This window comes from Rosa chinensis, chromosome 4, assembly GCF_002994745.2.
Source record: "Rosa chinensis cultivar Old Blush chromosome 4, RchiOBHm-V2, whole genome shotgun sequence".
NCBI classification, from domain to species: domain Eukaryota; kingdom Viridiplantae; phylum Streptophyta; class Magnoliopsida; order Rosales; family Rosaceae; genus Rosa; species Rosa chinensis.
Window position 1 is genome coordinate 66,288,748 of NC_037091.1, and position 25,198 is coordinate 66,313,945.

At 37.7% G+C, this 25,198-nt stretch overlaps 2 protein-coding genes across 3 annotated transcripts; both read left to right on the top strand.

Moving 5' to 3' along the window:
• Positions 1-5,287: 5,287 nt before the first annotated feature.
• Positions 5,288-9,834, top strand: LOC112200816 (DEAD-box ATP-dependent RNA helicase 32). The gene is made up of 8 exons (XM_024341826.2): positions 5,288-5,755; positions 6,360-6,635; positions 6,993-7,316; positions 7,582-7,773; positions 7,893-8,048; positions 8,187-8,611; positions 8,859-9,013; positions 9,252-9,834. Exons 1-8 carry the CDS (start codon positions 5,387-5,389, stop codon positions 9,587-9,589), a joined length of 2,235 nt encoding a protein of 744 aa, XP_024197594.1. The 5' UTR covers positions 5,288-5,386; the 3' UTR covers positions 9,590-9,834.
• A 2,903-nt stretch (positions 9,835-12,737) lies between these two features.
• On the top strand, positions 12,738-24,242 carry LOC112199799. 2 transcript variants are annotated; one of them, XM_040518093.1, is made up of 13 exons: positions 12,738-12,876; positions 12,994-13,144; positions 13,617-14,159; positions 14,578-15,774; positions 15,866-16,193; positions 16,866-17,121; positions 17,206-17,422; positions 17,549-17,901; positions 18,084-18,593; positions 19,093-20,284; positions 20,596-20,949; positions 21,107-21,344; positions 21,532-24,242. In XM_040518093.1, exons 2-13 carry the CDS (start codon positions 13,037-13,039, stop codon positions 24,108-24,110), a joined length of 7,875 nt encoding a protein of 2,624 aa, XP_040374027.1. In that variant the 5' UTR covers positions 12,738-12,876; positions 12,994-13,036; the 3' UTR covers positions 24,111-24,242. The 2 variants fall into 2 exon arrangements, with proteins under 2 accessions (XP_040374027.1, XP_040374028.1); XM_040518094.1 differs by having other exon boundaries at positions 21,536-21,677.
• Positions 24,243-25,198: the final 956 nt, after the last annotated feature.

A 25,198-nucleotide genomic window follows, 5' to 3' on the forward strand; every position in this document is an offset into this window, starting at 1 on the left:
ATAATTTCCGCCGCTCATAGCTATTGGACTTCAGAACTTCTTTCAGTTGGCATTAGGATTTTGAATAAGGTTGAAGCGCTTTACAGGGTCAAATCTGATTCAGTTTTCTGCCAAAGCTGGTGTCTTACGCAGATTTATGTTGTTGCGAAGTGTCTCTTGGAATCCAAATATCTGAAGCTAAGGAACGAAGATTCCTATACACTACAGAATTTTGTTGAACTGTCATCTGAAGATATTGTTGCTTGTATATTTCCTCCTGATTGGAGGAAATCTGTAAGAGAGAACATGATTACTCATAGACAAAAGGATACTTCTAAAAGTTTGCTCAAACAAGTTGTAGTTGATTTATTTACCAGCTCAAAGAAAAATCTTTCTTATGGCCAAGTTGGAAGGCTGGCAATGATTATTCTTGGGTCTGGTAATTTTGATGATGATGAACTATACAAGAAACTTATGAAAAATCTGAAATGTAGTCCACTGTGGAAGGTGTTCATTCAGAATCTGTGTGGGAGTATCATCGCAAAACAGAAAGGGTATGTACTTATCAATACCAGTCAAGAAAAGAAAGATGTGTCTCTTGTCCAGGGCCTTCATCAGGCTTTGGCAGAAACTTATTATGCAAACTGGAGGGAGGTTAATGACTATATTTCACCTGATGGTTTCTTTTATCTTATTGAATGCCTTTTGATGTGGGTATCTTGCTTTCAAGGTTTTGTTATCACCACCAAATCATGTTTCATTGAATGGTTGATGCAGAAGGAAGATACCAAACTCACTGCCAGTGTACTGGCTGATGTGCTAATATCTTTTGAACCCATCCTTATGTTTCTGATCGATGTGGTTCGGGAGGTTCTTTATGATAAGAAGACTATGGTTGAATGGATTCAAAGGTCTATCTCACAGTGGGAGGAGTGTCATTCGCTGCTGATCCTGAGATCGGTTGTTATCTTGTGTTTGCTTTATTTGAATTTTGGAATGGGGTATGAATTATGATATACTTCTAGATCTGCTGTGTAGGGAAGATATCACTGAACAACTCCCAAAGGATTTTTGAGATGCCTTGAGGAGAATTATGTTTATACAATGTTCTCTTAATGAAAATGTGAATGCTCTCGCTAAAGCTTTTAAGAAGATTGGTAATGATTTGGTGGTTGCAAGTTTTGGGGTTGATTGTTCAAGGTTCTTTTGTCCAGATTCCATTTCTGTAGAGATGAAGACCAACCTATGCAGTAATGAGATACTCAGAAAATTGTTTCAAAGACCACATATTCATGATCAATATTCCCAAGGTCAAACTATTATCGGGGAAGTTTGCAGTCCTGTTCCTTCTGCTTATGATTCGGAGGAGACCAAGGTTATTGGGAGTCCTAGGCTTCTTCTACCCAACTCTGGTGTGGTGGAAGATGAGGTCCAACACACTGGAAACAGTAACAAAAGTGACCTTCCAATGGGTTTTGATGCTTTGTGGGACAAATTTAAAAGTTTTAAGTTGGTGGAGAAGGATGGTCAGAGGAGTTTACTTTCAGATGCCTCAGCATTTAAGGTAGTGATTTCCGTTTCTCTTGTTTTTATGGTTCTGATTACCAAATTGAGCAATGCTATATTGAGTTTTCCTGATTGGTTGATGCCATTTCCAGTTGTTTGTGGGGAAAATTATTTTCCTTTTGACTGCTGTCTGGTTGGCAAGCTTTCCAAATGCTGTTGACATAGAAGAACAAATAGTATCTCGAGAAGTTCTGAGCATGCTTGATGAGTTGATGCAACTTTATGCGGCCTTACATGGCAGGTAAGTTTTTCTTTAGCTGAACTTACGTGATTATTCATTTACATACTGTTCCAAGAATAGCTTTAATTTCTTTTGATTACCATCATGAATCATGATGCATGATATAAACCCCTGCATAACCAATATTGGAATCTTAACTTGTCCTTCCTGGTTGATGCATTACTATGGGTTTATATTTGTCTCCGTTTTATGGTTCAGTGAAAAGGAACTTGGGAACAAAATGTCTACCGTTGCAAAACTTTCTGCGAAGTTGCTAGTGAGGAGGCAAAGAATGGAGCCTATGTTTTTTTGGCCAGAGAAAAGGGAGGCCTATCTACAAGATGCGGCTGCTACTGGAACACAAACCGGCAGCTAGGGAAATGAAACAAGGAAAGGCAATGCATGTTATGATGCATATATGGGACAGAAACTTTCTCATCGTTTTTAGTTTTCTGTCTTTTGTTATCATTCGAGCTCATAGCAAGTGTCTTGTATGCTAGTGTAAGTCGTACGTACGAGAGAGGAACCATGGTATAAGTTCTATTTATCATGAGAGCATTGTATGATACCTACAAGTTCTCATAACACTCGTAATTTCAAATCTTAACTGTGATTGCTAAGTAGTCTAGTGGAAAAAGTAGTTCTCTACAATGAAGTGTTGGTGGAGGTTCAAGTTCTATTCTCCCCAGTCCCTTTGATTAGAAACAAAAAAAGCATGACCACAGTTGAATAATTTGGGGGCAATCTAACCAGGATAATTTGTATTTCATTACAAGAAAACTTCTAAAAGTATAAAATCTGTGGTGTTCCCCTGTTTTAGCTGAAATTGTAAAAAAAAAAAAAAAAAAAATTTAAAATAAGTAACAATAATAAAAAGAGAGAAACAAATTTTTTCAAATGCCCTTAGTTTCGAACATATTTCTTCTTGTGCCGCTGGTTTTCGGAATTTCATTGAGCTTTTTATCGTATTAAAGTGTCCTACAATGTTACACTCGATAAGTCAGAAACATTGTCAACCAGTCTAGCATATTACACGAAATTCATTGATTGAAAAAATAGAGTGACATAGGGCCTTAAATGAACGTAAAAAATGCATTTCTTGCCACTCCGTAATATGCTAGACCGGTTTACTCATGTTCTTCTTTCAGTTTTGAAGTTCTATTCTCTTAATAATAGTATATATATATATATATATATATATATATATATATACACATATATATTAAATTCAGTTTAGTCCCTCAAACTTTAGGTCAAACATCAGCTTGGTCCCTCATCTTTTTTTTTAATCAAACTCATCCCTGATCTCTCAAATTGCATCAATCTCGTCCAAAATTTGAATCCGGCGCCAAATGTGACATCATCCGCTGAGCTGGAGCCGACAAGAAGGTCCCACATTTCTGATTTTGAACCCATAAGAATGGCAAAATGAACATTTCATATTTAATCTAATTTCTAATTTTTTTTCTCTAATTTTCTCTATTTTGTTCTCTCTCTCTCTCTCTCTCTCTCTCTCTCTCTCTCTCTCTCTCTCTCTCTCTCTCTCTCTCTCTCTCTCTCTCTCTCTCTCTCTCTCTCTCTCTCTCCCTCTCCCTCTCCCTCTCTCTACAGACATCACACACAGGGAACGCCGCCAACAGTGGTCTGCATCCGCTATCCCCATCCCAAAACAACATGTGTTTTGGAAGGTTTTGCTGATGTTGGGTATCTCTCTGACCCATACAAAGGTCATTCCTAAACTGGTTAAGTATTGTTCACTATAGGAAAAGACCGTGATATCTTAGAGGTCTATAGAACAGACCTTAATCACTATATCTTCGAACCATGCAGAGATTATTGCTCTTCACGAAGTGGTTCGTGAATGTTTATGGATTGGATCCATAATTACGCATGTTCGAACAATTGTGGTTTGAAGTTTATCACAGATGAGCCTACAAACATTTAGGATAATGCTACTTGTTTTGAACAAATGAAGCAGGGCTACATCAAAAGCGACAACACCAAGCATAATCAACAATAGCAGACTCTCCTCAAAATCAAAGCGAACTAGGTTCGATCTAAGGACAGTATGACAGACCTGCTCACTAAGTCATTACCTAAATTCCACTTTCGAGAAACATGTTGGTAGCATCGTTTGTGGAAGATATCCGAACTCCCATGACAGTTGTCATCAGGGGGAGATGCAGACATTAGGGGGAGATGTCTACATGTATGGTCTCAAAATGTGAAGGGTGTATTATGCTCTTTTTCCCCTTCGACCGAGGTTATTTTTGTCCCACTGGGTTTTTGTTACCCGACAAAGTTTTTAGCGAGGTAACGAGAGAAGCACCGCGTTTGGGCGACACAAGGGGGAGTGTTCAAGTAAATCCTTATTTGTGTGTCTGGCCCAAACCCTAGGTTACTTGACCTAGTGGTAATATGGTTAAATTAGAAGGATCTAGATATTCCTATTCAATGTATGATTACTTTTCCTTGTATGATTCGGATTCTATGCATTGTAATCCTCTATATAAATAGGCCCCTATTATCAATGAGAGTACACAGCGATTTTCTCTTAATTTCTGATTCCCTAAAACAGAAACAAATATTTTCAAATGCCCTTAGTTTCGAACATATTTCTTCTTGTGCCGTTGGTTTTTGGCATTTCATTGTGCTTCTTATCGCTTTTCATATTATTAAAGTGTCCTACAATGTTACACTCGATAAGTCAGAAACATTGCCAACCAGTCTAGCATATTACACGAAATTCGTTGATAAAAAAAATAGAGTAACATAGGGCCTTAAATGAACGTAGAAAATGTATTTCCTGCCACTCCGTGTAATATGCTAGACCGGTTTACTCATGTTCTTCTTTCTTCTTCTTTCAGTTTTGGAGAGCAAGTTCTCTTCTCTTAATAATAGTATAGATATATAAAAATTTGCCATAATTTTTTTTGTTGCCACTTGTGTATATTTTTTTTTGGGATGGCCACTTGTGTATTTAGCCTCGAGTAGTGAGGTAAGGGCTTAAACTAGAGCTGTCAATGGGTCGTGTCGGGTTAAAGTATTTGTCATGTCGCAAAATATAAACTCAAATCCAACCTATTTATTAAACGGGTTAACCCGTTTCCAACCCTCTTAACCTATTTAATAAATAGGTTGTGTCTTGTTAGACAAAATGACTCATTTAAGCGCTAACAATGTGACCCATTTAACTCAGAAAAATGCATAAATTGATTAAATTCACTAAAAACTCCATAAGACGAATAATATAAATTATATATATTCATAAATAACTAAAAAGCGAAATATTTCAAATTGTCTAATCTACTCTGAACGTCCAAAATTTCAAGAAGAAACATAGCACAATCGGGTTATACGGGTTCACCTGTGGCTGACCAATTTATTAAATGGGTTATGGCGGGTTGACCCACCATCGACTCGCTTTTTAATCGTGCGGATTCAACCCGCTTTATTTTGTGCGGGTTTCAAGTTTGTCGGAATTGACAGCTTAGCTTAAACCCTTATTAGTCATCACTCTATCAGACGCCTCGGACTACTCTGCTGAGTCTGCTCTCTAAAACCCATAAAAAAACCTAGCGTCGTCTCCATCTCCAACCTCCAAAAACAGAGAGAGCCACAATGAGAAAACCCATATCAAAAACAACGCGGAAGCAAAAGCTACTCTCGGAGGTCGAAGAAATCAACCTCCTCAATTCATGGATCGAATCCCAGAAACCCGACTGCGGCTCCAACCCCATGTCTCTCCCGCCTCTTCCCTCCAAGGCCCCCATTGGGCGCGTGGACCCCACCTCCTTCTCCCGCTACGCTGGCGCCACCAGGTTCGCCGACCTCCCCATCTCCAAGAAGACCAAGGACGCCTTGCGCCAGTCCAAGTACACCGACATGACCGATATCCAGAGGGCGTGTTTGCCCCACGCGCTCTGCGGCAGGGATATTCTCGGCGCTGCCAAGACCGGCTCCGGCAAGACTCTGGCTTTTGTGATTCCGGTGAGTGGGTGTGGTTCAAGGGAAGTCATTTGTATCTGGGTGGTCATTGAAATGTTGAGTTTCTGGGTTTTGGAATGTGTTTGGTTTAGTAAATTGAGCTGTGAAAGATTGGTTTTTTTACATTAATGCTTGGTTAGGTGAAAAATGGGGGCTTTGGGTGGCATTGGTTGATGAGAAATGTGAGGAAGTGGATGAATTAGTGTTAAGTTTGTGGGTTTTAAGTAGTGCTAGTGTTTGGCTTTGTTAATTGAGTTGTGTGATAGTTGCTTTGAGCCAGATTATTGGCTTAGTTTTTCGATGGTTGCTTTGAGTTGTGTGATGCTTGATTTTGTGAGGAGTGAACAATGGTGTCATTGGTTGCTGAGAAATGTGAGGAAGTGGACAGATAACTATTAAGTTTCTTGGTTTAGATACTGCTAGTATTTGGTTGAGTTATTTGTGCCGAATTATTGGCTAAAGATTTATAAAGTATTGTTCTTTGATTGATTGCATATCTGTGGGGGTTTTTTTTTTTTTTTTTGAACTATGCTTTACAGTTCCTATAATCACCAGGCACCTTTGCTTTCCTTTGGTTTTTTAACCTCTTGTGCGTTGTTAATTTCAGCTTCTGGAAAAATTGTATAAAGAGAGATGGAATCCTGAGGATGGGGTAGGCAGCATTATTATATCTCCGACAAGGGAATTAGCTAGTCAAACGTTTGATGTGTTAAGAGCAGTTGGGAAGCACCATAATTTTAGTGCTGGCCTCCTAATTGGTGGTCGAAAAGATGTTGAAGCGGAGAAGGAGCGTGTAAATGAACTGAACATACTGGTTTGCACTCCTGGACGACTTCTACAACACATGGATGAGACACCAAATTTTGAGTGTTCACAGCTACAGGTCCCACTTTTTCTTTCTTGTTTGCTTTTGAGAGGGGGGGGGGGGGGGGGGGGGGGAGGGGAATGGTGTTTATGCATGGGCAGTAGATGAAAAGAAGGTTGCAGATATCTGTTTAAACCTTAGTCTTGTCTTATTTATAGTTGGAAATATGACTTCTAATCTACTGGTGCTGCTTATTTTGCTTCAGTTTAGTGATGTAGTTATCAGATTTAGTTTAAGATTCTATTATTCTTCTGATGGCATCAAATTCTATTATTTTTTTGGTTAATAGTTCTTCATAGTTATATTTCCTTAATCAGTCATATATACATATATATTTTCTGCTGAATTGGGTGAACTTTCCTGGCCAGGGAACAGGTTTTGGTCCTCGATGAGGCAGATCGTATTCTTGATGTGGGATTTAAGAAGGCACTGAACGCCATCATTTCACAGCTACCTAAGAGAAGACAAACCTTTCTCTTCTCTGCAACTCAAACAAAGTCGGTTCAAGATCTTGCAAGACTTAGTTTGAAGGACCCAGAGTACCTTAGCGTGCATGAGAAAGCTACAAGAGCCACTCCTAATCGTTTGAAGCAAACTGCAATGATTGTTCCTCTTGATAAAAAACTAGATATGCTGTGGAGCTTCATTAAGGCGCATCTGAATTCTAGGATTTTAGTGTTCTTATCGACACGTAAACAGGTGCCATCGTGTTTTTAAGTCTATTTACGCACAGTTATGTCCGGCCAGAAAATGTCAGCATAGCATATGCAAGAGTTCATCTGGTTGTTAGAGACTAGCTTACCCTTTTCCTTTATATGGAAGATCAGTCTATTCTCAGTGGACCGTAGATCTCACCTTCATTTATATCATTTATCTGTTCATCTGGTTGTTGATATAAATAAGTCTTCTTTTATATGTTATAAATTATATCATTGCTGATTAGGTTAAATTGCTACTTTAATAGGTAAAGTTTGTCTATGAAGCATTTAAGAAGCTCCGACCTGGAATACCCCTGAAGTGTCTTCATGGTAAGATGAAGCAAGAGGGAAGAATGGGAACATATTCGCAGTTTCATGAAAAAGCTACGGTCCTTTTCTCGACTGATGTAGCTTCGAGAGGCCTTGATTTCAACCAGGCAGTCGACTGGGTTGTTCAGGTGAGTTGTTGGCTGCTCCAAGATTTTTGTTATTATGGTGTTGTATAGATGAAAACATCTTTTTTCTTTGTATTTTGTTTTGTTATCAGTTCTTTATATTTTCATCTCCCCATTTGCAGGTGGATTGTCCAGAAGATGTTGCATCCTATATACACAGAGTTGGCCGAACTGCGCGCTATCAATCAGAAGGGCGATCACTTTTATTTGTGATGCCCTCAGAAACAAAAATGCTTGAGAAATTAGATGCCGCAAAAATACCCATAGAAAGCATCAAGGTAAACTGTCTTTTCTTCTTTTGGAAGAGGAAGTGGGTATATGTGTGGTTTGCAAGAGACAGTCCCTTGCTAAGAACTTTATTTATTTATTTATTTATTTTTCGCCATGCTAAATTTGCTGTTATGCTGCTTGCTCAGGCTAACAACAAGAGACTGCAACCTGTCAGTGGTTTGCTATCAGCTTTGCTAGTCAAGTACCCAGACACACTTCCAGGTCTGGCCAAAAGGGCCTTTATCACGTACTTGAAGTCTATTCAAAATCACAAGGACAAAGAAGTTTTTGACGTAATGCAACTGCCAGTTGATGAGTTTTCAGCATCAATGGGTTTACCAATGACCCCCAAGATCCGTTTTTCAAACCACAAAATGAAGTCCAAGAAACCATTGGAACTGTCTCCCATTGTTGAACCAGAAAGTTCCGACATGGAGAATGCATTAGAGACTCCCAGAGAGGAGCTTGATATTGGTGATTCGGAGGCAGAGGAAGTGGAGAGAGGTCTTCTTCAAATAAATGATGCACCAACTGAGAGAGAGGAGGAAGGAAGACAGATTGCAGATATTATGTATGTTGCTTGTCTAATATGCTTTTTTATTTGTTTATTATTATTATTATTATTTTTTTTTATATCTTAGTCATCAAGAACCACATATTCACAAATAGGCTGGACAAGTTCAGTAATAGATGCAAATACTGATTCTTCCCATGCAAATAGTTTAATCCATATGTTGTAGTTATGGAAGCATTATCAATGAGTGCTTTGGTGACTCGTTTAATTCACTCTTTTATTCTGTGTGCATTTCCCCCTGCAGGCCGGCAACTCGGGTTCTGAAGAAAAAGAAGTTGAAGATCAATCTCGATAGACCATTGGGAACTAGGAAGGTCTATGATGAGGACGGCAATTTGGTGGACCCACTTGCAAGGCTGGCTGGTCCCAGTGATCCTAGCGTTCTTGATGGACTTCAAGGTACGTATTAATTCTTGAATTTTAAAAAAATGAAACCAGAATGTGCCATGAAATATTTGGTTAATTCCACTACAATTGAGTGTCTGAACTTCTATATAAATGAATACTTGGAGTATATAGAACAACTTTTATCGCCTGTTGGAGAATGTGATGACTTGATTCCACATGTTGTGCATGGATTGGAATGTGTTTGCAGCTGCTTGGTTTAGTGTCCTGATGTATATTAATTTTGCTGCAGACAAGAAAGAAGAATTTCATAAGAGGCTTAGGGAAGAGGTGAAGATGGTAGACAAGGAAGATAAGGTAAAAGATCGCCAGCGTCGCCGTGAAAAACGAATGAAGGAGAAGATGAAGTTGAAGAGAGCAGATGCAGAAGAAGAGGAGGATGACGATTCTGAGTCGGAAGAAGAGCCATCTGATAATCGATCGCACAAAAAGTCAAAGATTTACTTTGATAGTGATGATAATGGTGAGAGAGAAGAAAAGAAGGATAAAGCTGGGTTCATTGCTGACCCAAGTTATATAGAGCATCAGCAAGCTTTGGCTCTCAAACTGTTAGATTCTATGCACAAGTAGTTGTATGAAATGATCACTTCGGTTGAACCTGCCTAAAGTTTTGTTTTTCCATCATACGAACTTGTTTGGTATATTAATAGCTTTGCAGCTAAATCGTTCGGAACAAAAGGTGGCACCTTGGATTTTGATTACTTGAGTAGGGTGCTTCTCTTTCTTCTTTGTTTCAGCTCGCATGTTCTGTTCTCTCCATATGATACTGAGCTATGGAATTATACTATATTATATAAAAGGGTTTTTGTATAAAATGTGTTGTCAGAAATTACTGCATAAACAGGTAGTGGTCGACTTGCATTATTCTGTATATTCATGTTGGGTTGAAATTTGCAGTGCATTTTACCCTTTATGAGTATTGAGTAATGTGCCTATTAACCTCACTCTTTCGCGGTTATTGAGATGTTTTAACGTCAATGATTTTGAATTTTATGGAAAATGTCAAGCGTTGAACACAAATTGCTTCAAATTTGCATACACTAGGTGGGTGTTACTAACTCTGTAACATAATTAAAGTGGCTTGCAATAGGGATGGCAATGGGGCGGGTTGGGGATGGAGATCACAATACCATCCTTATCCCCGGGGTCATTCTCTACCCCCATCCCCGCCCCAATCCCCAATAAAAATATATTGGGGATTCCCCGTCCCCATCCCCACTAGGGACTAAGCCTCCAAACCCGCCCCAAATCCCCAATAAGAATTTAATAAATAAAATAATTTTTTCTCATATTGCCTTTTTTTAAATCAAAATCTACAACAAATAAATTTAAAACATGATTAAATTCATAAATCATAATTCAGTGAGTTCAAAAGTCAACACCATTAAAGTAAAAGTGTAGCCATTAAAGTAAAGTAGTAAATATATATATATATATATACATATATATATTTATGATTTATATTATAAAAAATAAATTAAAAAATATATAAATTAAATATATGTATATATTATTGAGGCGGGTTTAGGGATGGGGATCACAATACTATCCTCGCCCCATCCCCAATCTTAAATAGCGGGGATTGGGGATCCCCATCCCCATTCCCCATTTGTCCCCGAATTCTCCCCCCATTAGGGGCGGGTATCCAATGAAGCTCCGCCCCGTTGGAGATTTTTGTCATCCCTAGCTTGCAACCTCACTTTTGATAAAATAATAATAATAATAATAATAAAAATTAGCCTACTCAAATGTCCAAACCTTCTCTTCTAACATTTCTCATTCATTATATGCCAAGAGTACTTTGACTTCACTCAAAAATATAAATTCAATGTTGTGGAAACCAATTTTGTTTTCTTCCGCATTTGCCCATAATTAATGCAATTTATCTTTTACAATTAATGAAAAGATCTTAACTACAATTTATCTTTTGCCTAGTTAAATATACTAACTAGGTAAGTGCTAATTACAATTAAAGGGATAATTACATTCCTAATTGCATACAATAAGTACATTCCTAATAGAACAAAAATATTCTAAATAGGATACGTTGACTCACGCTAACACTCCTCCTCAAGTTGGAGCATACAAGTTACGGATGCCCAACTTGTCAAGTGAGTCATGGAACACCTTCGTGGAAACTCCTTTAGTCAACACATCTGCTAATTGCTCTTTAGTTGGAACAAATGGAAAGTCAATCAACTTCGAGTCTAGCTTCTCCTTAACAAAGTGCCTATCAACTTCCACATGCTTGGTATGATCATGTTGTATGGGATTCTGTGATATATCGATTGCTGCCTTATTGTCACAGTGTAACTTCATGGCTTGCTTAGGTTTGAACCCTAAGTCACGCAATAAATTACGCAGCCATAGTAGTTCACAAACTCCATGAGCCATCCCTCTATACTCTGCTTCAGCACTAAACCTTGCTACCACCTTTTGCTTCTTACTTCTTCAAGTAACCAAGTTTCCTCCTGTAAATGTAAAGTACCCTGAAGTAGATCTTCGGTCAGTAATACAACCAGCCCAATCTGCATCAGTAAAGCCACTCACCTCCAGGTGATTATATTTAGAAAACATCAGACCTTCCCTGGTGCAGTCTTTAAGTATCTTAAAATTCTAACAACGACATCCATATGAGCCTCACTTGGGTTGTGCGTGAACTGGCTCACTACACTAACTGCATATGCTACATCTGGTCTAGTATGAGACAAGTAAATTAATCTTCCAACCAATCTTTGATATCTAGCCCTATACGTAGAAACTTTCATACTCTTCTTTTCCATTCGTTTTTTTTTCTCTCCCTCTTACCTTTTTTTTATATTTCAACTTTAAATAATGAAGCATAATTATAATCTCTCCCAAAATTTAAGTTAATTCTTGACATTGTTGTTCTGGAATGGAAAAAATCTACTACGTTCCTATTCTAGTGACTCTACATTTGTTTTTCAATTTTTTTTTTCAAAACTCAATTTTTTTTAGAAATCTTAGAGATCAATTCATTGCTAAATCCTGATTAAAATTATTATTCAAACCCAATTCCTATCATCCTATGTATCTTAATCGAAGTGATTGTTAGTCTGCCTTTATTATTCATCAATTCTCTTTTCTTCTTCTTTAAAAAAAAAAAAGAGAATGAATTTCAGAATGGATGCTAGAGAAAATACAAAGAGATAAAAATTTGAGAGAAAAGGAAGGAAGGTAGTGGGGAAGTTTGATCTAGATGAACTCAAGAAGAAGAAAAAACCCCACCCCAGATCCCAAAATAACAATTAAAAATGTAAAATTAATTAAGAAAAAAGAAATGTAAAATTATCAAACATAGTAAGAGAGAGAAAGAAAAAAATGTGGGACATTTATTAGAACTTAGAAGGGCAGATATGAAAAAATAGAAAATATTTTTCAATGTAATAAATATCGAATTTTATGTTGTAGTGGAATCTACGTGTCATTTATTAAGTGAAAAAGATCGAAAGGAAAATGTGGTAGAGAAAAGTAACCAGCATTGCTTATATAAAAGAACAAAGTTGCTTTTTCCTAATACGACCAGTTTAAGACTTTTGTGGAAAAACTTGCCCCGACTCCCAATGAAGGGCTTCACAAAGACTTCCTTGTCCTAAATAAATCTTCATTTTGAATTCTATCATAAAAAACAAGACCTTTAAAGGTCAAATGGTCAAGAACCAACCTACTGTTCTCATTTTGTGAAGGGAAGAAGAACAACTTCTCCTCCAAGCACAGACCTTCACTATTTGTCCTCGCTTTCTCAACCCTTCTAGTTTGCATTTGATTACTGCTCAGAAATTTTACCTCCCTCTTTTCACTCTTGATGATAGCCTTAATCCCAGAGAGGTGAAAATGTAATGTACATCTTACTTTTCAAGATCATTTCTTTTCCTTCTGTAAACCACTTTGCGGTGAAAAAGTGGGTTTCCAGTCAAAAGGGTTCATAATCATATGCTTTGTTTTGAATGCAGATAAGAAAAGCAAGCGACTTTTGGAGTTGGAAAAGGAGATAAGATGGAAGGTTCACACAAGAAAAAGGGTAAAAGACCCAACCTTTTGGCCGATACTGTGTTTTCTTGGTCCCTTGATGACATTTTCAACGAACGTCTCTTCAAGAACAAGGTATTGGTTTTCACTTTTACTTCAGAAAAATCTTATCTTTCGTGTTTTTACTGAGAAAAGGTGGCGTCTTTCTGTTTACTGTGAAATAGTAGAGGTTTTTTTTGACTGGAATCTTGATGATTGTTATGAAGGGAGGTTCCTTTTTTGGTTGTAGCACACGTATTAGCTTGTTTTGGCGGCCTTAGACTCGGAAAGACCTAATCTTTAAGTTCAGTTTTCTGATTTTTCACTACAATGTAAACATGTAATGACACTCATCTTCTGCACTTTTTTTTTTTTTGGTTTTGTTTTTCATCTGATACTTAAATGAGCAAAATAAATGGCTCTGTTAAGATTCATGTAAAGAATTCATGCTTTTGCAAAAACCGGCTTTAGAGATTTCTTAATGCGGGTGTTCAATGTGAATTACTGTGAGTGCTGATTCTTTGTCTCTCGCTTTGTAAGTACTTACTGTGAGTCTTTGTTATTCTAGGTGGAAAAGATTCCTGAATCATTTGACTCTGTTGAGCATTACTTCGGGTGTTATATGTATCCTTTATTGGAAGAAACACGAGCGCAAGTCCATTCAAGTATGGAAACTATTTACAGGGCACCATTTGCTAAAGTAGTTGCTTTTGAAAAAGCCAAGCCATATGGGACAAAGCTATATAATATCAAGGTGGATTACTGGCGAAACAGGTTCAATGACCGTGGCAAGGAGCCATACAAAACTTTGCCCGGTGATCTTTTTGTTTTAGCAAATGCTAAACCTGAAACTGTTTCAGATTTACAAAGGGTAGGGAGGTCATGGGCTTTTGCATCGGTCACTAAAGTCTCGGAAAATGAGAACAAGGATGACACTACTTCTCTTTATTTTAAAGTCAAGGCTTCCAAAGAGCTTGAAGTCGTAAAGAGCACAACACCACTGTTTATGGTTTTTCTAGTGAACTTAATCCCAAATGGAAGAATATGGAAAGCTTTGCACATGTCCAAAAACCTGAAGATTATCAAGGAGGTTCTGTGCACTGATTCTGTGGTAAGAGATTTCTGAATTGTGATCAGTTTTGTAGATTTTGATTAGTTGAGTTAGAAATATGTTCACTAACACGGGAACTAGTTGTTTACATGAACTATTCATAATATAAGATGTAATGTAATACTGGCCACACCATAGCAAGTACTCGCCTACTTGGTGTTCAGCTTTTTTCACAGCTAAATAACCTTTACTATATCACTCGTAATATATTAATATTGAGACAATATCTTCCTGTTTAAAGTTCATGAAGAAATATGACAAATCTTTCCTCCCTGCTTTTGACTCTAATATTTGTGTACCACTCAAATTAATGTACAATGGATTCTTAGATGTAATCACATATATGTTTCTATAACTCATCTGTCTTTAAATGACATATATTGCTGGAACTGACTGAAGATATTATGCTTGATTACAGGCTCAGAAAAATCTCTGCTCTGAAAAGAACAATGACATTGTGAATAAGAGATTAGTTCAGAGTTTATCATCTGGTTTGAATGAATCCCAGACTGGGACCATTCTGGCCTGTCTTGAAATGCTGCATTCTCATGAAAAGTCTGCTGTGGAACTAATTTGGGGTCCTCCTGGTACTGGAAAAACTAAAACTATCGTGACTCTACTTTTAACCCTGCTACAGATGAATCGTAGGACTCTTGTCTGTGCCCCAACAAATGTTGCAATAACTGAAGTTGCTTCTCGCGTTGTGAAGATGGTGACTGAAGTAGAGTCCAGTGCTTTGTTTTGTTCTTTGGGAGAAGTTCTTCTATTTGGGAATAAGGAGCGACTGAAAGTTGGCTCAGACATTGAAGAGATATATTTAGATTACCGTCTCAAAAGGCTTGTTGAGTGCTTAGGGCCACGGACTGGTTGGAGGCATTGCTTTGCTTCCATGATAGATTGTCTTGAAGATGGTGTTTCTCACTACCATACTTTTTTGGAAAATGAGTTTACTATTGAGAAGGAACCAAAGGCTATAGGTCAAATGAAAGCGAAAGAAAGCAGAATTGTCGCTAAAGCTGGCAAGGACACATGCAAAACATTTCTGGAATTTATTAGAGACAGATTTGTTACTACTGCATCACCTCTAAGATATTGCCTTTCTATCTTCTGTACCCACATGCCGAAAAATTACATTTCCGTGGATAATTTCCAAAACATGGTTTTGCTTGTCAAATTGGTTGACTCCCTTGAATCATTGTTGTTTCAAGTTAATGTTGCTTCTGAAGCACTTGAAGACATTTTCTCACATTCTGAAGTTGAAGACATATCAGAGACATGTGCTGATAACTCGTTTCTTCTATTCACAAATAGAAGAGAATGCCTTAAAGTCTTACACAATCTATTTGACTCTCTGAGTGAACTTCACCTTCCGGATTTTATGAATCAAGAGTCTCTAATGGCATTTTGTTTTCAAAGTGCTTCCTTGATATTTTGCACCGCATCCAGCTCATATAAGTTGCATAAATTGGCAATGGAGCCTCTAAGCATTGTGGTTATTGACGAAGCTGCGCAATTGAAAGAGTGTGAATCAACAATCCCCCTTCAACTACCAGGCGTGAAGCATGCCGTGCTTGTTGGTGATGAATGTCAGTTACCAGCTATAGTGAACAGCATTGTAAGTTGATGTCATATCTTTACTCCTCTTATCAGTTTTTATTCCCCTTCTTATTATGTTTTATGTATATTAAATTTCTTTACTTCTGTAGGTTTCTGATGAAGCTGGTTTTGCAAGAAGCTTGCTTGAGAGGTTAAGCTCAGTTGGTCACTCAAAACACCTCCTAAATATGCAGTACAGGATGCATCCATCAATAAGTTTCTTCCCAAATTCTAGTTTCTACAATAACATGATCCTGGATGCTCCAAATCTTAAAAGGAGAAGCCAGGAGAAAAACTATCTTAAAGGGTCAATGTTCGGTCCTTATTCTTTTATCAATGTCATTGGTGGACGAGAAGAGAAGGATGAGGATGGACGTAGTCGAAAGAATATGGTTGAGGTTGCTATTGTTTCACAAATACTGCGGAAACTGTATAAAGGTATATCTTGCTGCATTCTTCCTCATGTTCTCATCTCAATTTTTTTCAATTTTTTTTTTCTTCATCCATTTTATTTTATGTGATGGTGCGCTTTAGCTTCTGATCTGGCCATAGTTGTCAATAAATTTCAAATTGTCTTGGTGTATGCATATGCATTGATTTGAAAGTTTAAATTGTCGTAGTAAAACTAAATATTTATTCCCTTTTGGATAATGGTTTCAATTTAAATATGAACACTATGTAATTTTCTTTTGCGTACTGTAAACAGTACCGTTGATTGATAAAAATAATTGCGTACTGTAAACAGTACCGGATCATCTATTGGTTACATCTAACTTGTGGCTACTCTACTGTTTGGGTAAGATCTATTGAACTGCATGCAAGAGTTCTTATGTCTACGCTTTGCTTCATAGCTTCTGGTGGGATTGGTTCATTTTAATTGGGGGTATTTTTTTTTTCTTTGGATGCATGATCCATTGTATATGGTTTGTTTCATAATAAATCTTAAAGTAGTAGAAGAGGCAATGCATGTTTGACCCATTAAGCCTGTTTGGTAATAGAGGTCATTTTCTCAAACCAACACAGAACTTTAAAATACGGTTTGCTAAATTCTATCACCTTTATTTTCTCACAAGACAATTTTTCACTTTTGGTTTTCTCTTTGTTATACAGAATGGGTTGATTCAAAACAGAATCTTAGTATTGGTATAGTATCTCCATATGCTGCTCAAGTAGTTGCAATCGAGGACAAACTTGGACAGAAGTATAATAATCTTGATGGATTTATAGTGAAGGTGAAGACAGTTGATGGGTTCCAGGGTGGGGAAGAGGACATCATTATATTTTCCACTGTACGATCCAATTGTCAACAGTCACTTGAGTTTATTTCAAAACCGCAAAGAATTAATGTTGCTCTTACAAGGGCTAGGTATGTTCTATATAAACCTGTATGCTTTTACATCCTTGTTAATTAGCTTGGTGGAAATAACTACTGATCCTCTGATGTTTTCAGGCACTGTCTGTGGATTTTGGGGAATGAAAGAACTCTATGTGATAGTGAGTCTGTTTGGGAGGCCTTGGTCCTTGATGCCAAAAATCGCCAATGCTTTTTCAATGCTGATGAAGACAAGGATTTAGCCAAGGCCATATTAGAGGTGAAGAAACAGTTCGACCAACTAGATGATTTGCTTAATGCTGACAGTGTACTTTTCAGAAGTGCTAGATGGAAGGTAATCAAAGATATTGATTTTTGTTATTACTTCTTGATTCCCCCCCCACTAATTTTCTGAGAACCTAATGTGCACTTATCAAAAAAATTCTGAAATTGGATTTTCTGGTCTATAAATTATCTTCAGGTACTTTTTAGTGATAACTTTTTGAAGTCATTCAAGAAACTGATGTCAGTCCGTTTGAAGAGGTCAGTGCTAAATGTTCTACTAAAGCTTGCCAGTGGCTGGAGACCGAAGATGCAAAATTCAGATGTAATCTGTGGCAACTCTTCACTGATCTTGAAGAAATTCAAGGTTGAAGATCTATATATTGTTTGCACAACAGACATAGCAAAGGATTTGAGATACATTCAAGTATTGAAGAATTGGGACATATTGCCTATAGAGGATGTCCCAACGTTGGTAAATCGCCTGGACAATATATTAAACAAATATACAGATGATTATATTAATCTCTGCAAGGAGAAATGTCTTGAGGGGTATGTTAAAACCTTCCAGATTATAATACAGATGATTATACAGATAATCAGCGTTTTCCTTTTTGTCCATGATTTTATATAGTGACTCGTCTCTTAGCAGTGATATAAATATACATGTTTTTTTTCATATTTTGAATTTCTAACTAATTGTCGGTTTTCTTTGTTTTCCATTTTGTGATCAGTGATTTGGAAGTTCCAAAGAGCTGGCCAAGTTCTTTGGAATTTATTCGGTTTAAGGATCTTAGCTTCACTGAAATCCAGAATGATTTAGTTGGTGACACTTCTCATGGTAGAAGTTATGCTGAGAATTCACGTGTCAGCGAAAGTTTGTTACTGATGAAATTTTACTCACTATCATCTGGGGTGGTAAACCACTTGCTGTCTGATCATGAGGGTAGAGAACTGGATCTTCCGTTTGAAGTTACAGACCAAGAATTGGAGATTATCCTTTATCAGAGAAGTTCCTTTATAGTTGGACGGTCAGGAACTGGGAAAACCACAGTTTTAACCATGAAATTATTTCAGAAAGAGCAGTGGCACCAGTTGGCAGTGCGAGGATGCCATATTAGTGAAAGCAACAAGGTTGAACAGAGTTTGGCAGCCACTGAGGGGAAAGTTCTACACCAGCTTTTCGTGACAGTGAGTCCAAAGCTATGTTATGCTATCAAGCAACATGTTTTACACTTGAAAAGGTGTGCTAATTTTTCATCTTTTGCCTATATATTATTTTCTTAAGACATGATTGAAAATTACTATTTCATGTCCCCTTATAATTCATCTTTCTTATGGAAGGCGTTTCTTGGCTTATAAGTCTGTCAAAGCTTAAATAGTTTTATCTCAAATACTAAACTTGAGATTGAATCAAACATGTTTGATGGGTTTACAACTATGGTTAGAATATACCGGTACTGCTAGTATTTATTTTTCATGTAATTTACAATTATGTCGGTGCTTTAAGTCATTGTGCATTTTCTAGTTTGAATACACTATATTCTTCTTTTACCATCAGAGAATCTATAGAATCCTAGTTCAGGATGTTCTGCTCTAGTATGTCTCTGTTGCTTGTGCAAGAGTTTCTTTTCTTATATTCTGAATGAGATATTTTAATTGTTCTGTAAATATTAACTTCACACCAGCCACTTGAAGGAGAAGCATAATTTTAAGTTGCTATTTTTTTTGTTATCTACACAGATTTGCATCTGGTAGAAGTCATTCAACTGAAACCGGTTTGATTGATATGATTGATTTTGATGAGGATGAAGCTCAATTTAACGATATCCAAGATTCATTTCATGAAGTTCCTGCCCATTCTTACCCTCTTTTCATCACATTGCATAAGTTCTTGATTATGCTTGATGGAACATTGAGAAACTCATACTTTGAAAGATTCCTTGATGCAACTGAGGTTACTCATGGTCAACTACGAAGTTCAAGATCAATTGCCTTGCAGACTTTTATAAGGACAAAGGAAGTCAGTTATGAGAAGTTTAGTTCATTATACTGGCCTCATTTTAATACCGAGTTAACAAAGAAGCTTGATGCTTCAAGAGTCTTTACAGAGATTATTTCTCATATAAAAGGTGGCCTGGGAGCTCTAGAAGCGTGTGATGGTAAATTGAGTCGAGAGGATTATGTTCAACTGTCAGAGAGCCGAGCTTCCAATCTAACCAGCCAAGAGCGAGAAGTTATATATGACATTTTTCAGATGTATGAAAAAATGAAGTTGGAATATGGTGAATTTGATCTTGCTGATTTTGTTACTGATCTTCACCGTCGACTCAGGCATGAAAAGTATGAGGGGGATCATATGGACTTTGTTTATATTGATGAGGTTCAGGATCTCACAATGAGTCAAATTGCCTTGTTTAAACACATGTGCCACAATGTTGAAGAGGGTTTTGTTTTTTCGGGTGATACTGCTCAAACAATTGCAAGGGGTATTGATTTCAGATTTCAAGAATTACGACATCTATTCTACAAGAAATTTATGTTGGAGTCAAGAAGCAATAAGCACTATGAAGGTAAGGAAAAGGGCCAAATCTCAGAAATTTTTCACTTGACTCAAAACTTTCGTACCCATGCTGGAATCCTCAAGCTATCACAAAGCATTGTTGAACTTCTTTATCATTTTTTCCCCCTTTCCATTGATGTTTTAAAACCTGAAAGCAGTTTGATATATGGGGAAGCTCCAGTATTGCTTGAATCTGGAGAAAATGAAAATGCAATCATAAAGATATTTGGAAATACTGGAAATATAGTTGGATTTGGTGCTGAGCAGGTAATTTTGGTGCGAGATGATAGTGCTCGAAATGAGATATCAAAACTTGTAGGGAAGCATGCTCTTGTGCTAACCATTGTCGAGTGCAAGGGCCTTGAGTTTCAGGTGATTACAGTGTACTTGGTCACTTTTTTTGTTGCAGAGAAGTAATTATCACTGTTTTTAGTTTAGTTATCTTTATTAAAATAATATATTGTTAATTATTTGTGATCTTTTAATCTACTGTGGTCCTTAGTTATGCCTCTGCCATGGTATGAATCTTCTATTTTTTGGCCCTTGAAGACTTTTTCTTGGCTGCATTTTCCGACGAAATTCTTGATATAGAGTGGTTTTAAATCAGAATGTGATTATCAACTGCCTCAATTATTTTTGATGTTGAAATACCTAGACCTAACATCTGTCTATCCTCATTATAGGATGTTCTCTTATACAACTTTTTCGGATCATCACCTTCGAGAAATCAATGGAGGGTAATATACGATTACATGAATGAACTAGATTTACTCGACCACACATTACCCAGGGGCTTTCCAAGTTTTAATGTAGCCAAACACAACATATTGTGCTCTGAACTGAAACAACTATATGTGGCTGTTACACGCACGAGACAGAGATTGTGGATATGTGAGAACTTTGAAGATCTCTCCAAACCAATGTTTGACTACTGGAAGAAGAAGTGTCTTGTGCAAGTTAAGCAACTGGATGATTCCCTTGCACATGCAATGCAAGTTGCAAGCAGTCCAGAGGAGTGGAAGTCACGTGGCATGAAGGTTTGCTTAATCTTTCTGTACATTGAAGAGAAAATAGTATTGATGAAGAGGAGAGATTAACTAAAACAGAATTGTGGTTGCGGTAGTAGTAGATATTTCTATTCTAACACCAGAATTTCAATTAATATTTTCCTACTCGTTCTTTTGTTTCTTGCAGCTATATCATGAACATAACTACGAAATGGCCACAATGTGCTTTGAAAGAGCAGGTGATGCTTACTGGGAAAGAAGGTCTAAAGCTGCTGGTCTTAAAGCACTCGCTGACCATATGCGAACGTCAAATCCTGAAGAGGCTAAATCTATTCTCAGGGAAGCTGCTGAAATATTTGATGCTATAGGCAAGGCAGATTCTGCGGCGAGATGTTTTTCTGATTTGGGGGAGTATGAAAGAGCTGGTAAGAATTCTTGATGTTTTTCTGATTTGAATTTTCATTTTCATTACATGTTTTAAATTTAAATTCTTGATTCGATGCTTGCATGTCTGTGTACTCCCACTTAATGTTGAAATCTCTTGTGATTTTTTGTTCTGAATTAAGACTACATCATTTTCATTTTCTCAATTTCTATCTTTAATTGGGGCAGCTAGGATATACTTGAACAAATGTGGCGAGTCTGAACTGGAGAGAGCCGCGGAATGTTTTTCTCTAGCAGGATGCTATGAGGAGGCTGCAGATGTGTATGCCAAGGGAAATTTTTTCTCAGAGTGTCTCACTGTTTGTGGCAAGGGAAGACTATTTGAAATGGGTTTGGAATACATCAATAATTGGAAACAGCATGCAGAAGAGGACAGTGCTATGAGTACAAGGGGAAATGGAATAAATAGAATGGAGCATGAGTTTTTAGAGAGCTGTGCACTTCACTATTATAATTTGAATGATAACAGATCCATGATGAAATTTGTTAAAGCTTTTCATTCTATAATTTTGATGCGAAACTTTTTGAAGAGGTTGGATAACCTTGATGAGCTTTTGTTGTTGGAGGAAGAATTTGGAAATTATCTGGAAGCTGCAAACATCGCACAGCTTAAAGGTGATATTCTACTTGAATCTGATTTCCTTGGAAAGGCAGGTAAGTTCAAAGAGGCCTCACTGCACATACTATTCTACGTACTTGCCCAGTCTCTTTGGTCATCTGGCAGCAAGGGCTGGCCTCTGAAGAAGTTTCCACGACAGGAGGCTCTTTTGGCACAAGCCAAGTCACTTGCCAAGAATGAGACAGACAACTTTTATGAATTGGTTTCCACTGAGGTTGATATTTTATTAAATGGGATGGATAGGTTGGCTGTTTTGAAAAATCAAATCAATTCTTCTGAGAGACATAAGAGTATTAGAGGGGAAGTGTTATCAGCTAGAAAAATTTTGGATGCCCATCTTTCTCGAAGAACTGATAAGTATATATGGGAAACAGAATTGATTGGTGATCTTGTACAGCATTCAGAAGAGAAAATATCTAAAAATCAAGTTTCCATCGATTCACTCATATACTTCTGGAATTCTTGGAAGGAGAAGATTCTTCACATAATTGAATCTGTAGGTTGTTTGGAAACACAAGACTACAAAGGTTATGTAGAGTTTGGTTTTACTTTCTTAGGAGTGTGGAGGCTGTATCATAATCTGAGTCCAGTGTATGTTTTACTCATCTCTGATGCTGATTGGGTTAGAGGTCTGGACAAAAGACATTTCCAAAGTTATGAGAAGTTGGTCTCCATTGATGTTCACCAACTCATTCCAGCTGCTCAAAATTTTTGGTGTTCAGAACTGGTCTCTGTTGGCATTAAGGTTTTGGAAAAGCTTGAAGCACTTTTCAAGTTCCCAGTCAAGAGTCCTGATTCAATTTTCTTTCAAAGCAGGGCTCTTACTCTGATCTATGATGTTGGAAAATATCTTTTGGATTCCAAGTGTCTGAAGCAAAGGAATCAAGATACCATGACACTACAGAAGTTTGTAACCTTTTCGACTGAAAAATATATTACTTGCATATTTCCTTTAGATTGGAGGAATTCAGCAAGAGAGAATATGATTTCTCTTAGAAGAACTGATGCTTCCCAATCTATGCTGAAACAAGTAATAGTTGAATGTATCAGCGGGAAGAACAAGATGTCTTATGGGCAAATTGGAAACGTCATCATGATCATTCTTGGGTCTGGTAAGCCTAGTAGTGAACTTCACAGCATGATTGTGCAAAAGCTGACCTGCAACCCGCCATGGATGTCATTCGTTGAGACTTTGTGTGAGAAGGATATGGGACCTTGGAGTCGTAGTGGAGAACCTAAACAGACATCCGTTTTGTGGCGATTCTATGAAGCATTAGTCGAAACTTATAGTGCAAACTGGAGGGCTCTTCATGACTACATATCACCTGGTTGCTTCTTGTATCTTGTAGAGCGCCTTTTGACTTTGGCCTCTTGCTTTCATGGTTTTGTTATCTCCACGAGTTCAAGTTTTATAGAATGGCTGATATACAAGGATGGAGATACCATCATAAGTTCACCATCCCTGGGAGAGATTGCTGATTTTGTGACTGATGTTGTTCGAGATTGTATTTATAAAAGGGGGAATATGATTGATTGGATTAGAAAAACTGATGCAGATGGGAAGAGTTCTTATCCACTACTCATGTTGAGATTGGTTATTCTACTATGCTTGCTTCTTGTGAACTTCGGGAAGTCTTTAGATATGCTCTTTGATATTCTGGGGAAGAACTATGTCATTGGAGTACTGCCCAAGGAATTTGTTGAGGCCCTTAAGAAGGGGAGGAAAGACAGATCTGCGAGTGCCTGTGTGCTAGCTATAGCTACTGCTCTTAAGAAGATTGGTAATCCTTTAGTAATTGCAAGTTTCGGGTTCAATTGTTCAAGGTTCTTATGCACAGATGCCATTTATGTTGACATGGTATTAAACCCGAGCAAGGATGACGTGCTTGGGAAATTCTTCCCACCTGTTGTCCCAGCTTCACAAAGCCGAATGAGCCCTGTTGAAGGGGAAGGTAATAATCGTTATACTGTTCTGTCGGATGCTGAAGACACTCACAGTGAAGATGAGGAGATTTGCATTTCCAATGAGTCGAAGCCGAAGGGCCCAGAACCTGATGCTGCTTCTGCAACCCATGGGAAGAAAAAGGGCAATCCCAAGAAACACAAGGGGAAAAAGGGCCGAAAGTAGCCATCAAATTCGTTGATAGAGATGCTACTTGAATATTTTGTAGTGTAGGAAAGTTGGTAAGTTGATGTACATCAAACAGATTATCTTCCACTAGTATTTTTAATCCATTCAAGGTAGCAATGTTGTTGGTGATTGCTGGATGCAGCTATTTTTTCTTTTCTTTTCTTTCTACACGAGAGAATTTGAATTGAAAGCGGTCTTGACAGAATTTGACGCCTTTGGACGTGTCGTTACGTGTCAAATCATTCGGTTGCTCTTTGAATTCAGATTTGTCACGGCAAATCTTCTATTTGAAGAGCCCCCGGCCTCTTTGTAGAACAATATTCTTCAGTCTTATGCATGCACATTAATAAGCTGTGCTCTGATGGCTCTGCTATATAATTCACTCTTAGGTGTGTAGTTCTACTATATGAGGATTAGAGTTGTGTCAGCAGTAGGCTTCAAAGACGATAATAGGGTGCATGTGACATTCTTATTAGTGCCGTAGCTGCCGTTCATGATTATGTACGCTAAAAGTTAGGACGTGGGCCGAGCGGGCCAACTGTAGTTTAAAGTTGATGCATGAAGCGGTCCTGTATAGGCTTCCAACACGAGAGGAAAAAATTGTATCCGGGTTTTGTTTATACGTATTTTGATTGGAGGTCGAGTGTTTTGCTTGACAGTGTGCACCTATTGCAATGCCAACTCTTGGAGGCGCATTCTACTATGCGAGAATTAGACTTGTGTTAGCGGTAGGCTTCAAAGAAGATAATAGGGTGTGACACTCTCAGTAGTGCCGCTCATTTAGCAATGGATCGGGTAGACGATCTCATTGTGTGTTGTGACTGTTCAAACTCAGTGGGAGTAGGTATGTCTTTGGCGGCCGGTCGTTACCTAATGGCAAATGTAGAGGGATCCTCGTCCAATTCATGTAGGAGCAGTTGGTTTGTATGTTTTGAAATAAAGTCCTATATAATTATCGGCATTCTGTACATTAATATACTAATATATGGATCATGAATGACAGATCAGCTGATGTAATAGTAGATTGGACGGATTAGTCTACAAGACGCTAACCTATTTATTATCTATTCTAGTCTACTATTGAG